Source organism: Myxocyprinus asiaticus, chromosome 33 (assembly GCF_019703515.2).
Source record: "Myxocyprinus asiaticus isolate MX2 ecotype Aquarium Trade chromosome 33, UBuf_Myxa_2, whole genome shotgun sequence".
In the NCBI taxonomy this organism is placed as follows: domain Eukaryota; kingdom Metazoa; phylum Chordata; class Actinopteri; order Cypriniformes; family Catostomidae; genus Myxocyprinus; species Myxocyprinus asiaticus.
In genome coordinates, this window is record NC_059376.1 from 21,083,141 (window position 1) to 21,099,906 (window position 16,766).

General features: G+C 36.7%; 1 protein-coding gene across 2 annotated transcripts; it reads left to right on the forward strand.

Moving 5' to 3' along the window:
• The first annotated feature begins 205 nt into the window (after positions 1–205).
• On the forward strand, positions 206–14,854 carry LOC127424389 (regulator of G-protein signaling 7-binding protein A). 2 transcript variants are annotated; one of them, XM_051669550.1, is made up of 7 exons: positions 206–512; positions 608–778; positions 2,360–2,526; positions 6,707–6,837; positions 7,683–7,824; positions 7,936–8,006; positions 10,737–14,854. In XM_051669550.1, exons 2-7 carry the CDS (start codon positions 635–637, stop codon positions 10,826–10,828), a joined length of 747 nt encoding a protein of 248 aa, XP_051525510.1. In that variant the 5' UTR covers positions 206–512; positions 608–634; the 3' UTR covers positions 10,829–14,854. The 2 variants fall into 2 exon arrangements, with proteins under 2 accessions (XP_051525510.1, XP_051525511.1); XM_051669551.1 differs by having other exon boundaries at positions 613–778.
• Positions 14,855–16,766: the final 1,912 nt, after the last annotated feature.

Consider the following 16,766-nt stretch of genomic DNA (forward strand, 5'->3'; position numbering starts at 1 on the left):
TTTTTACTGATTTTAAAGTTAACTATTAGTTACATTTATGCAAACTTTTAAATACATGCTACACGCCTATTTATCTGTATCTTCTGGTACTTTAAGTGCTTCAGTGTCACATTTGATAAAGTCATAAACACACTGGAGTTGGCGAATCTGTTGCATTAGTATTCTCATCCTATGAGAGTGCAGTGTGCTCGACCACGTCATGCCTCAAGCAACTAACTGCACCTATCAAGGTTAGAATAGCGCTCTTAGATCACCTTCTGCAACATACTCTCAACAAACGCCAAATAGAGTTGAGAATTGCAACTTATTTCGAGTAGTGGTCATTGTCGTGCGGAATTGCTTTGTGTCTACACGTTGCTATTAAGGTCCATCCGCTGAAGACTGTACGGGGCATATCTGCCAAACATGTTTGCATGCGGGTCTTTGTTATCGCTACGTTTCTCTCTGCTGAAGACGAATCCCTGCAAGGACACTTCAGAAGAAGATTCGGCTCCCTGCTGAAGTGAATAAAGGTGACTCGTCTTGTGCATATGGGTAGACCTATCAATTGAGTAAGAAATAAAAAACGCGAGTGGGAGTAAATTTATTAATCAGCATTTTATATTAGGACAGTTTCTTCACTTGATGTGTATGCATGAGTTCTGCACCGAATGGGCGCAAAAACCGCCCCAGAACTGCCGGGACCATTTTCCAGATCTGCAATAAGTCCCCGGCGTCCAGAGAGTCGGAGCGCAGGGAGAGCAGCGAAGCGCTCCGCGCCGTAGCGGACTGCAGAATGGTGGGTATCCTGCGTCACGATCGTGCATCATTATTCTTGTCTGAACCTTTGTAATTCTTCGATCATTATTCACACGCACATCCTATATATAGAATGCGGCACAAACGTTGTACCGTAGGACAAGTCACACACCTCCGTTCTCCAAGCCAAACATATTTTAATTAGCGTCCCTATAGCTAAATAAAAGATGTTTGGCTTGGTGAAAGGAGGTGTGTGACTTGTCCTACGGTACAACGTTTGTTCCAGCTATGTTGAGCTTCCCTTTTCGGGGTGATTTTCCAGTGGCAACAACAGTGCTGCATTTTACTGGTTATGCCATCGATAGAGAGACACTGTAGACGGGTCTGTTGTGTTTGAGGAATCTTTGCCCCATTATCAGAACGCTTCCTTTCAAGCAAATATCAGTAAAATGGCACGTCTATCCAACAAATAGCCTGTTTAACCCCTTTCTTTACTTAAAATGTGCCTCGTTTTGTAACATCTAAATAACTACTGTTATTGAATTCAAAAAATATAATTTACCATCACGGATTCAACCTGAATACATTAGGTTACAGCAACAAAGCGAATTATAAGGGTAAAAGGGTTCATTAGGTAACAATTGCTCCTTAGGTTCACACAAAAATGTAAATTCTCTCATCATTTACTCACCCTCATGCCATCCCAGATGTGTATGACTTTCTTTCTTCTGCAGAACACAAACAAATATTTTTAGAAGAATATCTCACCTCTGTAGGTCCTCACAATTCAAGTGAATGGTGACCTGAATTTTGAAGCTCCAAAAAGCACATAAAGGCAGCATAAAAGTAATCCATACAACTCCAGTGTTTAAATCCATGTCTTCAGAAGTGATATGATAGGTGTGGGTGGGAAACAGATGAAGTTTAATTCCTTTTTTAAACTATAAATCTCCACTTTCACTTTCTTCTTTTTTGTGTGTTTTTGGCAATTCACATTCTTCTTGCATATCGCCACCTACTGGGCAGGGAGGAGAGTTTAAAGTTAAAAAGGACTTAAATATTGATCTGTTTCTCACCCACACCTATGATGTTGCTTCAGAAGACATGGATTAAACCACTGGAGTCATGTGGATTACTTTTATGCTGCTGTTGTATGCTTTTTGGAGCATTGGATGGACCAACAAAGCTGAGATATTCTTCTAAAAATCTTTGTGTTCTGCAGAAGAAAAAATTCATACACATCTGGCATGCCATACGGGTGTGTAAATAATGAGAATAATGAGAATTTTCATTTTTGGGTGAACTATTTCTTTAAGGGGACAATTGCAGTTTGCCAGTTTTTACAGTGTAGTTTCAATGTGAATGATCTGCTGATGTTTCTTGAAGGCCCAAATCAAGACATGTTCAAAAGATTCTTGACAAGTTGCTGACATGTACTTTCATTGGCATCTTGTCATGCTTTATTTATCTGCTTCATTTATTTTCAAATTAAGTTCAAATTAGCCAATGTTTTGTCTCAGCCTGTGTGTTTATGAATAAAAAATTAAAGAGTCTTGCTGTGGGACACAAGCCTGTGTATTTTCTCATCTTGTTTGCTTTTGTTTTTCCTCTCTTCCGTCAGGTTGTCCAGGAGTTCAATACCCTTGTGGCCCTCTATAGGGAGTTGGTTATCTCTATTGGAGAGATTTCCACTGATTGTCCCTCTCTTCGTGCTGAAATGCACAAGACGCGCATGAAAGGGTGTGAGATGGCACGGACTGCACATCAAAACCTTTCCGCAATATCAGGGTAAACACACACACACACACACACACACACACACACACACATTTACATACATGATAACGGCTTATACTCTATTTTTCTTTATATCTTACGTAATACCACATATCCATAATTAATTATAAGTTAATCTTTCATCATATTCTAGCCCCACAATAGCTAAATCCATAAATAGTGTGTTTGAAAGCCATTAACACAAGCAGTGTTGTACATTGAAGTCTTGGTATTTTGGAGGTCACTGTATTGGAGTAATTTCAGGAATAAGCCTGTCATGGAACACACAAGGTCAGTTGAAGATAATTTGTAGCTCTAAATACTATACAGATAGATTGGTGCAACATTAATTTATTTTGCTTTGTCAGCAGATTGGCCATATACAGGTGCATCTCAATAAATTAGAATGTCGTGGAAAAATTCATTTATTTCAGTAATTCAACTCAAATTGTGAAACTCGTGTATTAAATAAATTCAATGCACACAGACTGAAGTAGTTTAAGTCTTTGGTTCTTTTAATTGTGATGATTTTGGCTCACATTTAACAAAAACCCACCAATTCACTATCTCAAAAAATTAGAATATGGTGACATGCCAATCAGCTAATCAACTCAAAACACCTGCAAAGGTTTCCTGAGCCTTCAAAATGGTCTCTCAGTTTGGTTCACTAGGCTACACAATCATGGGGAAGACTGCTGATCTGACAGTTGTCCAGAAGACAATCATTGACACCCTTCACAAGGAGGGTAAGCCACAAACATTCATTGCCAAAGAAGCTGGCTGTTCACAGAGTGCTGTATCCAAGCATGTTAACAGAAAGTTGAGTGGAAGGAAAAAGTGTGGAAGAAAAAGATGCACAACCAACCGAGAGAACCGCAGCCTAATGAGGATTGTCAAGCAAAATCAATTCAAGAATTTGGGTGAACTTCACAAGGAATGGACTCAAGGCATCAAGAGTCACCACACACAGACGTGTCAAGGAATTTGGCTACAGTTGTTGTATTCCTCTTGTTAAGCCACTCCTGAACCACAGACAACGTCAGAGGTGTCTTACCTGGGCTAAGGAGAAGAAGAACTGGACTGTTGCCCAGTGGTCCAAAGTCCTCTTTTCAGATGAGAGCAAGTTTTGTATTTCATTTAGAAACCAAGGTCCTAGAGTCTGGAGGAATGGTGGAGAAGCTCATAGCCCAAGTTGCTTGAAGTCCAGTGTTAAGTTTCCACAGTCTGTGATGATTTGGGGTGCAATGTCATCTGCTGGTGTTGGTCCATTGTGTTTTTTGAAAACCAAAGTCACTGCACCCGTTTACCAAGAAATTTTGGAGCACTTCATGCTTCCTTCTGCTGATCAGCTTTTTAAAGATGCTGATTTCATTTTCCAGCAGGATTTGGCACCTGCCCACACTGCCAAAAGCACCAAAAGTTGGTTAAATGACCATGGTGTTGGTGTGCTTGACTGGCCAGCAAACTCACCAGACCTGAACCCCATAGAGAATCTATGGGGTATTGTCAAGAGGAAAATGAGAAACAAGAGACCAAAAAATGCAGATGAGCTGAAGGCCACTGTCAAAGAAACCTGGGCTTCCATACCACCTCAGCAGTGCCACAAACTGATCACCTCCATGCCACGCCGAATTGAGGCAGTAATTAAAGCAAAAGGAGTCCCTACCAAGTATTGAGTACATATACAGTAAATTAACATACTTTCCAGAAGGCCAACAATTCACTAAAATGTTTTTTTTTATTGGTCTTATGATGTATTCTAATTTTTTGAGATAGTGAATTGGTGGGTTTTTGTTAAATGTGAGCCAAAATCATCACAATTAAAAGAACCAAAGACTTAAACTACTTCAGTCTGTGTGCACTGAATTTATTTAATACACGAGTTTCACAATTTGAGTTGAATTATTGAAATAAATGAACTTTTCCACGACATTCTAATTTATTGAGATGCACCTGTAATGTTCATCTGTGTCCACATTTTTTACATGAGCATGTAACATAAATCATATCATATTACATTTATTTGTTTTGATGTTGTACTGTATTTTGTTATATATTTAAGCAATAACACACAAACAGGAGTGCTTTATACTGAATATCAGCATGGTTGTGATTCAGTCATAGGTAATCAGAGCAGGTAATCAAAGCCATGCTGATATTCAGTACAACAGCACAATAATGAGTGTAATATTGCTTTTATACAACAGTTCTGTAAACAAGGAATGAATATTTAGTAACTTACATTTTAGTCACAGTATTGGCAGTTATTTTGTTTATGTTCTCTCCACTAGTGAAAAATAGTTCCTAAAGAATCCAAATCTGGATCAACCACCAAGAAATGCACAGCTGAAGCGTCCCAATGCTGTTATACAAAATAACAGCACTCTTGCCCAATCAGATTAGAGGACTTTAACTGAAACTGTTGTATAATATAAGGCATATTCTAATATAGCAAAACCTCAGCTTCACAGCACCTTATGAATGACTACAGTTCTTAATAGTTAATTAATATCAGATGTACTTATTCACGTTCTCTTTAATGACTGGCTGATCATGAGGTAATCACTAGGTTCTGAAGGGCAAAATAAATGCTCAGTGCCTGTAACATGATGTCATATTCTGGCAAACTGAGACCATTTTGTCCAAAAACACAAAGTGAACTTGGACTTCTACCGCCCTTGATTAGCTAACACATCCGTCATTAGTGACATTCTCTTATTTTCTGTCATTAAAAGCCTCTGAAATGCTGTTTGCCGATGCTGTTCTTTACAGCGGGCTCTTTACTGTCAATTAAAGCAAGACAGTCTGAATGAACTGACAGATATGGCTCACATCAAATTGCTGAATGAATTGAATAATGTGCCAGAGGTAATGACAGTGTCATTCAAGTAGTCATTGTATGATTATGTGAATATGGGAACTATTTCAATGATAGAAAATCATAGTGCACATCAAGATCCAACACAAACTCTTTCTGTATTGCTACAATCCACAAACTCTCTGCTGTTTTCAAAAGGATTCTCAAAGAGATGATTATTATTTTCTATCTTTTAGGATGGATTGTTATGCCTGGCACTTTGCTGACTGTCAAAGTTTTGGTTTGTTTGTTTGTCCATGTGTTTGTCACAGTTTTCACGCAGCCATGATTAGTGAAATTTCTCTCTAAACACAAAAATTTAATAATACATTTACAGAAGAACTGAGGGTCACCAACTACATTGTGATACATTGCAATGTGTAACTATTTACTACATTGCATTATACTATCATAACTGGATCGCAATTGAAACTTTGCATCACTATTGTGCCTCATAAAATATGACTAGACTGAAAAATTATGGTTTCAGAGTTTCTCTTTATTTAAACAACCTGCTTCTTCACTAATTAAACAGTAGGAAATTAAATGAATGCAATGCACTCATAAATAAATGCAAAATATTGATATAAGGAGCTATGTATCAATGCAATATTATTAGAAACAGTGTTATTATAGTTAACAAAGAATTTAATTGAAAACTTAAACAAAATGAATTAAAACTGAAATAAAAACTTTAAAATAATAATAATAAAAAGAAAATAAACTAAAATACATTTTCATGGCTCCAAAGCTAACTAAAATAAAAAAGACCTCAAATTAAGTTTACTGTTAGTTTTTGATGTACAGCATATTATAAAATGTGAAACATACTCAAACCTTTACCTTTACTTTGGCTACCTTTATTACGCTAAAGTGTGGCATTTCTGTGCCACCAAACAGAAAAATACACCAAATTACAAAATTAAAACACCAAATTACAAAAGTAAACATTGTTTTTGAACAGCTTTCAAATAAACAGATAGTCCAGCCCCAAACTCACACCATTGGTTGAGTTAATGTTGCTGTGTCAGGTGGTTGGACGTTCAAACAAGTGGACCAATCTGGAAATCAGCTACAGTTATCTTTCTTTTACAGTAGTTGTCTCTGCATATTTAGCTGGGATAGGAGAAAATAGTCACATCGAAAACATCAGAAAAGTCACACACTTCAGCTTTAAACATGAAAATCGCACTAGATAGCGATAACACTAGACAGCCCTAAGAAATGTAAAAGCATTAAACATATTAAATTATATCAGTTAACGTTGACAAACAGAAAACAGCACAGCAAAGAGTAAGCTTGAGGGACACTTTACAATCTTCCCCCTTTCTACAGCCCAGAAGATGGAGAAATACATCCAGAGATCTGCCGTCTCTTTATCCAGCTGCAGTGCTGTTTGGACATGTATCTGACAGAGATGCTTAAGTCAGTGTGCCTGCTGGGATCCCTGCAGCTCCACAGAAAAGGTAATGCTGTGAGGGCACTCCTGGCCTCTTAGCCAGAAACATCCACAGCAGGGACGCAAAGTCCAGCTTGAACTGTAGAGCTTCTAGTGACAATGTTTTCGGGAACTGAAGCTACTAGCAAAATAGCGTTCTCACAAACAAAAGCTAAAGATGGCGTTAAACTTGAATGATCCACTTCAACTACCAAACTCTAAGCTTTCTGCTCGCATAAATGTGTTGCTCTGTGAACGTGCAAAATTATTGACAGACAAAAGCTAGTAATTCTTAACAGAAATGCATATATGATCAACCCTCCTCCCAAACCCCAACCCTAAACCTAAACATGGAGTAAAAATGTAATTTTAGAGTGAAAATGCAACCTCCGTCCAGATCGTACTCACCATTGTTGAACGCATGTGAACGCAATTACTTCCTGGTTTCCAGGGGACCAGAACCCATGTTTTAGAGATTGCTTGTGAAACACGCTATTAGTACTGCCACATGGAAAGATGAAAATGATTGAATTGATGCAAAAATGTCTGATGGGGTATAGCACTTGTCAGTAATTCGGCAGAATGTGGTCGATTTCAGGGTACATGAACATTCGGAAGCAGCATGTCGATTTTCAATGTTATCATGTCGCTCACAGAGATTGATTCATTGAAATCTGTACGGTATTAGAGACATTCCATAAAAATATTGCTTACAGCACCTTTAAGCTTAGCAGAAATAGTAAATATAAATGTTCTGGAAGCAAGTTGACAGTTACCCTGGGTTCAAACTTTGAGACAACATATTTTAGTGAGCATTCTATTGTCTTTTTCTCTAGAGTCTGTCAGTCTACAATTTTGGCCATTGTGTTCCAGAAAAACATTATTTAGGTACAACTAAGGTGGACAGTAAAGAGGACAGCTCTGACATCCCCATCATTGAAGACACTTCCTCCACTCCACTGGACTGTTCGCAGACCTTCTACCTGGTGGCCTCAGACATGGAGAACATCGAGAGGTAAATAATCTGTGCTGTTGAAGTGGAAGCTAACTGACATTTCTATCTTTTTTAGCTTTTTTCTTGTCAAATTAACAGTTTGAATCTGAAATGGTTGCTCAATGTTTCCAGGGACATGACAGATATGAAAAATCTGCTTAGCAAACTCAGGGAGACGATGCCTTTACCACTGAAGAACCAAGGTAATATTAGCTCGGCATCTTCAGTTTCTGCTCTCTAAATATTTTGGCTATATTAGAGTTGAGTTCATTTGATACTCAAATGAATGTCCTAGAACAACATCTTCAAGTCTTTTCTTGCTAGTTCTTGGAAGCTTCCCTTACCTACAGAGAAACATCTTCAGGATTGCCTCAGTTTATTGGATTAGTTGCCAGAGTAATCTTTATCCAGCAAGAAATAATCAGAATTTAAAATGAAAACATTATTAAACAGATATGGAGTTTTCTTGATCACTGTAGATATTAGAGGGATGAGACACTTGGTGTCAATAATTATGATTTGGAGAAACATGTTGTCATATGGCTCTTACTGTATACTGTATGTTATTCTTTGCTGCTATATGGTGCTTGGTTACTCTTGTTAAAGGGAGAGCGAACCCAATAATTTAATATTCAATATTCAGACTGATTACACTGTGAATTCGGTGTAAGGAGCTCTGCTGCTTAAATTCTTAATGCAAAATTCAAAACCACTGCCCCCAGTGGCCGAAACTAGAAGTGTTGTTGAGGTGAAATGCCCACAGGGTGGCACCAAAAAAAGTTGTTGAGTTGTAAATTAGGTAATACAGTCAACAGGAATGCATATTTTATTGACCCCTCCGCCTAACTCAAACCCCAACTCTAAACCTAACCGTCAGTGGCGTAAACGTGTAATTTTAGAGTGAAAATGCAACCTTCACGTCAGGCTTGCCAATGTTTATGTGAATGTGATTACTTCCAAGTATAAAATATAGTTATTAGGGCTGTCAATTTAATGTGTTAATTAAGCCACTTTTTGTATGATTTAATCAATGCTTTATTCATCTGCCACAATAATGCAATTTATTTATTATAGTTAATTAACTTTAGTCATTACCGTGTAAAATTTAGTCATTATGCACAGGACCCCAACCCATGTCACTCAAGTGAACACAATTACTTCCTGGTTTTCATGGGACCAGAACCCATCGGTGCTTCTCAATCGGAAGGCTGCTGCCTAGTTAGGCTGGATATCTCGGCTGCCACGTCATCAAACACCGTCGAAGGCCATGGAAGGCAGCCTCGTTTCGCAGCCTTCATTTTCCATTATTTGGAGGACGCATCAATTGCATCCTTCGTGGCCTTCAATCACCCACAATCCCTTGCACATGTCCCAATTTATAAAAAACAATTCGGAAAACGAGTCCTTCTGTGTGCTATTGCACAAATGTGCACTGTCCTGGTTTCTTCCTCCATTTCTACAAAGAACTTGTAGAGCATCAGCACAATTTCCACATCTGTCATCTTCAATGCCACTGTATGGCTGAAACCTTTATGACGTAGCCATGCGCACTTACTAGTCTCATTCTAGTGCTGAATGCTGAGGAGGAGCCTAACCTACAGCCTTAGAAGGACTGGTCCTGGAAGGACACAGCCTAGGCTTCAGCCTTCCGAGTAAGAAGCACCCCATGTCTCTGAGATTGGGTTTGCAACACGTTATCAAAAGCACCAATGGGAAAGGTGAATAAGTTTGAATTGATATAAAGATGACTGATGGGTATGGCATTTGTCAGTAATTCAGGACCTGGGGTATGCCACTTGTCATTAATTTGGCAGAATGGGGTCGATTTTATGAACAGTCAGGGGTACATGAACAGTCAGAACAGCATGTCAATTCTCCATCTAATCCTGTTGCTTTATCATTGTTGTTTGATCTTATGTATGATCTTTTTCTTCCATGGAACGCAAATGGAAATATCTAGCAGAAAGTCTAACATGCTAGTTGTGAGTAGTTGTCAAGCCCCAAAAAGTGCAAAATCGTTCCATAAAAGTAGTAACTCTGTACAATGTTATAAGTCTCCTAAAGCCACAATAGCATTGTTTTAGGACAGATTAAAATTTAAAGGTGCACTCAGTAACTTTTTGATCATGTCATCTTGGACTTACAGTGACACCTAGTGGTGTGGATGCATCATCATCATTCAAAATCAATAGTTTTCAGTTACAGATGCCTTTGTAGAAATTCACTTCACAATCAGCCATGATTAATTTAATCCAAGAGTGAAAGTGTCCAATAACAAGACAGTTACTGAGATTAAGTGAGTAGTATTCAGCTGGTCATGTGATTTTAAAATGGCAGCCCCCATGAGGGTGCTCCGCCCCATGTATAATAAAACAGCTTTTATAAGATTACTGATATGACTAGAGTCCTCATCTCATGTGAGTGCTCATTATTTTATACATATGTTTCAAAATTACAATTAATTTCTTTAGGAGTAAAACTTTTTTTAATGGGGAAAAAATTGCCGAGTGCACCTTTAAGTAATTATTCACTGAAAATCTTGCCTAGATAATCACAAAAAAAAATAAAAAAAATAAATGTTTAATGAATTGCTTAGTATTTGATATGTCCACCCTTTGCTTTAATGACAGCATTACTTCAAGTTGATATGGATTTGATATGGGAGATGTGCAAAACCTGATCCATGTTATCCAGCATGATTTAGGAATGTTCCAAAAAGCATATAAGCTTTAATGGAATCAAGAAAATGTGACCTTTTTACAAGGGTTTATTTTTCCAGGTTAAATTGATAAACCCCCCTGTGTTGAAAAGATGTAAACATTGAACAATTATTTGATGTTAGCTTACATTTGGTGAGCTTATATCCTAAGATACTTACATAGCATAAAGTGAGCTTTAACGCCTACCTGTGTCTGTTTTTTGAATCTATACAGATGACAGCAGTTTGTTGAATTTGACGCCATACCCCTTAGGCAGGCAGAGAAAGAGGCGTTTCTTTGGCCTCTGTTGTCTGGTGTCCAGCTAAAAGCTCTCTCCCAGAATCCAGTCACAAATGACTGCATTTCCTCACAATGTGTGACACTCACCAACCAACAGTACTACTGCCATTTCCCAAATCAGTGCTTTCTTTTGGTGAGTTCTGTCCAATTTCCTACTTCTGTGTGAATAAATAGTAATATCTGTGTGACATCAGTGGTCAAAAAATATATTATTCAATACAACAGATTTTCATTTTTAAGTGAATGTATGTTCGTCCACATTATGCTTAGTAAAGAGACTGGTTTATACAGTATAAATAACTACTGTTTGTCCTGTTCCATTGCTTTTGTGGAGTGTGACACAATCCAGTTTCTATCACATTATCACAAAAGTCATGTGCTGTGCTTTTTTTGTCAAGACAGCTGTTGTAATGAGGAGTACAAGACTGCAAATTAGAACAGAGGTTACAATAGATACTTTATGACATATGTAACAGTTTTGATGCTAAACATTTATGCTTAATTTGCATTAGCTCATTATCAACACAAAACAATGCAGCACAACATGAGTGAACATGGTATCTGTTGATATCTTTGATCTGATTTTTATTTTATTTTTGGCTGTTACCATGCTTTACTACAGTATTATTTAGTCTTCCATATACCGAAAATCCTGTAACCTTTCTCTGTTTGATTCAGCCTTTAGGATAATACAATACCTGAAGAAGCCTTTGTAAATAAAGTATATATCTATGAATAGAACATTTTAGAGATGTACATATACAATGTAAACCTAGCGTTTAATTATTTTTCAAAACTGATTTTTTTGAAAGAGATTGACAGTGAAGGGTGGCATGTCTATCCATCTGGCGTGATATAAGTCCAGATTGGAAGGACTCAGCATGGACTCGCATCTAAATGTGTCAGGCATGGCGCAGATACTGTAGTGTTTATGAAAAGGCGCAGTTTCATTTTATATTGGTAATAAGCCTTTTATTAATGATCGAACAGAACTGGCATTTTGTCTCTTTGTTTTATTAAAAATGATTTTAACATAAAAAATCTAATGATCAGCAGAAGAATAGGTACACAGAAATCAAGTTACAGGAATAGTTAAGATATTACTTTCTTTTCAGAGAAACTCACACTTGGAAGTCTTCTGTTCCTTCCACCAGCTACGTTTACATGCAGCCTAATAACTAATTAATAATTCAAATAATTGCTCAATCAGAATTAAAAGTATTTATATGAACACTTTTCTGGAACAAAAAAACAATGCAATTGAGCTCTATCCAAATGAAAAATCTGTCCGGTTGAAAGATGTGGTGCAAATGTTTAAAAAAAATTGTTAAATAGAAGAATAATAGCCATCTGAATCCGACTACTTATGAAATCAAAAATACCCTGCGTGCATAAACAAGGATGGATTCTGCTTCTTATTCGTCAGTTTCTTAGGGCAACCACCTATCTTTGCTCTGTACTCTAATCCAGAGAAGTTAATTTAGTTAGAGGACAAGAATAATGTCTGTTAAAGTAGAGGACAAAATGAATCTGCAATTGGATTAAATGGATTGGATTGATGAACATCTGTGCATGTCATAGTCAGTAATTCCCATACCAGTATTACTCATAAGATGTCAGCATCATTTATTATTAAGACACTTATTACATAAAGAAATATTCCAGGTTCAATACAAGTTAAGCTCAATCAACAGCATTTGTGAAATAATGTTGATTACCACAAAAATGTATTTAGACTCGTCTAAATCTGGGTGACAGTGAGACACTTACAATGGAAGAGAATGGGCAAACTCGTAAACATTAAAATACTCACTGTTTCAAAAGTATAGCCACAAGATGTAAACAATATGTATGTTTGCCAGCAGCATACTGTATCAATCTGCAGCTCTCACCTGTTTACCCACAGAAGCTACAGTAAACAGGGTTGAGCCTGGCTAGTACCTGGATGGGAGACCTCCTTAGGAAAACTATGGTTGCTGCTGGAAGAGGTGTTAGTGTGGTCTGTGTGGGTGCTATAATGCCCCAGTATAGTGACTGGGATGCTATACTGTAAAAAGGCATTGTCTTTCGCATGAGACATTTAACCAAGGTCCAACTCTCTGTGGTCATTAAAAATCCCAGGGCAATTCTCATAAAGGGCCAGATTTGCCCATTGGCCTCTTCCCATCATGGCTTGCTCATAATCACCTATATTCTTACAACTACTTTTCTGTGTAAAGTTATATCCAATTTTACAACTTTGTTACCATGACGATGTAATGCCATAAACCCTAAAACAACCGTAAAAACAATTAAAAAAACTTTACACCTCAAATAATACAAAAGTTTTAACAGACAAATTAATGTGTGCTTTTCTAAAATTAAAAAGTTTCACATTTCTGCCTTTTTAAACCCTCCAAAAATTGGCCTCATTCACTTCCACTGTAAGTGCCTCACTGTAACCTAGATCTTTTTTTGAAGAAAAGGAGGGACATGGTTTTCAATATTATGTCAATATACTGTCGATTGAGCTTAACTTGTATTGAACACACAGAATATTCCTTTAAAGAGTGAAATGGTTAGTTCATCCAAAAGTGAAAATTCTGACATGATGTTTTAATTTGTGTTTAGATATAAACCACCTGATATACATGATCAACAGTACTGTCAAAACAACACTCTAGGAAGTGATTAATACTGTGTCCTCCTTCAACAGGGCAAAAACAGCATCTATATAACAGCAAATATCACATTTGTCTCTTAGTCAGTTATGGGTATTTGAAAAGGTCTGCACATTAATAGGAAGGTTGTGATATTCGCACCTGGCACCTACCCTTTATTTTCTCACTACAGTGAAAAGGCAGTAATGGAGGATGTAATAAAGCATTTACAGGGACAGACATGCTTTTTAGGTTAATTATTTGGCTATGATGCTGAAGCTGGACAAGCTTTTGGCAGAATCTGGGCTGGTTGTCAGGAGTTTGGCAGGAAGTGTGGAGCTGGCCGAATATGACTGTTTTCAGTGCCCAGTAGAAGGACAGACCAGATATACAGGAATACACAGCAATGTGGCTTTGTTTACTTTTTTTTTAATTTTTTATTTAATTTGATTTTTTTGCAGATTTCTAGGTTAACCACAAATTCAAAGAAAGGAAGGAGACAGTTTTCTTGATATTTGTCTGAATTAAGCAAAGTCATAATTAGACTATCACCATAAAAATCATGGGAAGATGCCCAGCTTTTTAAAACCAAAATTAAAGCCTTTGTTGTTTTAAATCATGTTTAGATTGAATTCTTAACAAACTGAAGAAAAGTATGTTTACATGAATAATAATTGGGTGTTTTTTCAGCGTTTTGCATAATCTGAAAAATGTACAGCTTGATCGCAAATGATGCACAAAAAATATTCTGTTCTTGTGATATTTACTTTGATTTTTCTGTATTTTCTGGATGAGTGTGTGAGATAAGTATGTGCTTAATTGACACTTTTGTCTGGTGTAACAAAGTACACTACCTTTTGATAAAACTTTACTTTTGAACTGTTGACCCACAGCTGTGTTGTAAATTGTATAAAAATGTATACATTTTTCATGATGAATACAGGTAAAGTGGGACAACTGGTAAAGTGGGTCACTTTGGCTTAATCATCTATAAATCCTGTACATTCTTCTATTATTAAAAAATTACTTTGTAGCATATGATAATATACATAAAAGTAGTGGATAATATACTAAAGACAGTATACTTAAAGTTAATCCTAAACGAATGTGGTATGACATTGATGTAGCCATTTGGATCATATTGAAAAACAACGGCAATAACAGATGATCAGAAAGTGGCCCAATTTACCTGTATTCACCTTACAAAATTGATAATTTTCACACAATAAATACTAAAATGGTTTCTAAATATTTCACTCTTTATTTGGATTATCAGTTTTTAAAAATATAAGTTTATGATTTGATTTTCATATTTTATGATTAAAGGTAAAAAAAGAAATAAATAAAGAAGTAAGAAAAAGTGTAAAACAAAATGTATAGGTATTGGAAATGCTTGAAAAATAAATGATGAAGGCAAGGTAAAAAGTTTCCAAGTCATTTAAATTGACCTTAATATAACAACAAGAAAATGTTCAAATGTGTTGGTTCTAATGCATTTCAAAATGAAAGTTTTCATACATTTCATCATTTAAGTGCTCTTAGTTGCACAAGCACCCAGTTTTATGTGAGACTCTGAGCTTGACTGACAAGGTTCAATACTGACAACACGGACAGTCTCTCCTTTGCATTTCCTCACACCCGCCTCACATTCTGTCATTGTCTGGTTGCAGACGTGTCTTCCAGCTGCACACAGACACGGATCCAAGTGTCCAGGGGTGAACATTCCTCATGTGTCCTGCAGCGGCAGCTGTTTGTTTGATCTGAAATCACACAGTTGTTACAGCTTATCATGAACAATTCTTGAGCAACAAAGTTTATAAAATGTGTGGTTAATATGGCAAGTTTGAAAACAATTCAAATATGTCATGTACCATTATTTTATTTACATTTTACGGACCCACTTTGTATTAGGTGGGCTTAACTACTATGTACTTAACCATTTGATACAATGTACTTATTATGTACATACATGTTGTTGCATTGTAATTACATTTAAGGTACTTGCATTTAATTACATTTGTAGTTACACTGTTAACTTTACCCCTAACTCAACCCTTACCCCAAAACCTAACTCTAACCCCTAACCCTAACCCTACCCTTACTCCTAAACCTACCCATACCTCAACCTCAGTAGCAGCAAATGTGGGAATTTTGCAGAACAACATGTAGTTACACAGTAAATACATAGTCTTGTATGTATTTAATGTTAGTACATAGTAGTTAAGGCCACCTAATATAAAGTGTGACCCATTTTTCTGACCACGCTCAACATTAGTAGTACATATCTCCAGAGAAGCCATGCAAAGATGAGAAAAACGCCTCCGCTCTGAAGTCTTTTAAATTATACATAATAGAAAATAAAATACGTGGGTCTTTGCAAGTGGATGTTTGTGTATGTCCATGACATACACAAGCATCCATGACATACACTTTGCATTTAGACAGAAATGTACATATCAGAAAAGCATTCTGCTTTTAAAAAGTACAGTGCACCCAAAAATGCAACTTCTCTCATTACATAGCCAAGTTAATCCTGCTCTGTGCCTGCTTAAAATTCTGTGTAAAGATGCAATGCAGCATAAAAGCCAGTCTAAATTAAGCCTGCTCTATGCCACCTCAGAGCAGCCTTAAACTTTGTTTTTGTAATAATAGAGCTTATATTTCATAATTTAGTTTCATATTGAATGTATGATTTCATATTTTTATTCATTTCATATTTCTATATTCAAAATTGTATATTTAAAACATTAATCTCATATTATGAATGCAATTGTAATTTCTGTGTAAATGCATTAATGCCTGCTCTGAGCAACATTAAACAGTCTGTGTAAATGCATCTAAATGCCTGTTTAAATGCAGCTTCTGTGCCACCGTGGCAGTGTAAAGATGGCTATTGTATGGAAAAAAAGGATGCAGTGAAAGTGAATAGTGATGAGGATAACACTCAGACTACATTCTCCTTTTGTGCTCCACAAAAGAAAAAAATAATAATAATTTGGGTTTGGAACAACATGAGGGTGAGTAAATCATGACAGAATTAGCATTTTTGGGTGAACTATTCCTTTAAGGTCTACATGTGTTGTGTTAAGTCAATAGCCAATAAAACATTTACACAGTGCTGGGTAAAGTGCATGCTAACTAACACTTCAAATGATGTTCTTGTTTCAATGTTCATGTCCAATGGACTCTGTATTTATGGACACATACTTGCATTCAGGGGGCACTTTACAGAAACATTTGTCCTTTGCGAGGTTCTCCCATGGCTGGCATTGCACTGACACTGGGGTTGCCTTCATTATGGGCACTAGTTCAAGAACAAATCACA

What these genes read in the sequence shown, in the direction of transcription:
- LOC127424389 (XM_051669550.1), top strand. Translation starts at nt 635, where the DNA reads ATGAGTTCTGCACCGAATGGGCGCAAAAACCGCCCCAGAACTGCCGGG. An exon ending in CCTGCAGCTCCACAGAAAAG is followed by an intron (nt 6,838 to 7,682) that starts GTAATGCTGTGA and finishes ATTGTGTTCCAG; the next exon opens with AAAAACATTATTTAGGTACA. An exon ending in GACATGGAGAACATCGAGAG is followed by an intron (nt 7,825 to 7,935) that starts GTAAATAATCTG and finishes CAATGTTTCCAG; the next exon opens with GGACATGACAGATATGAAAA.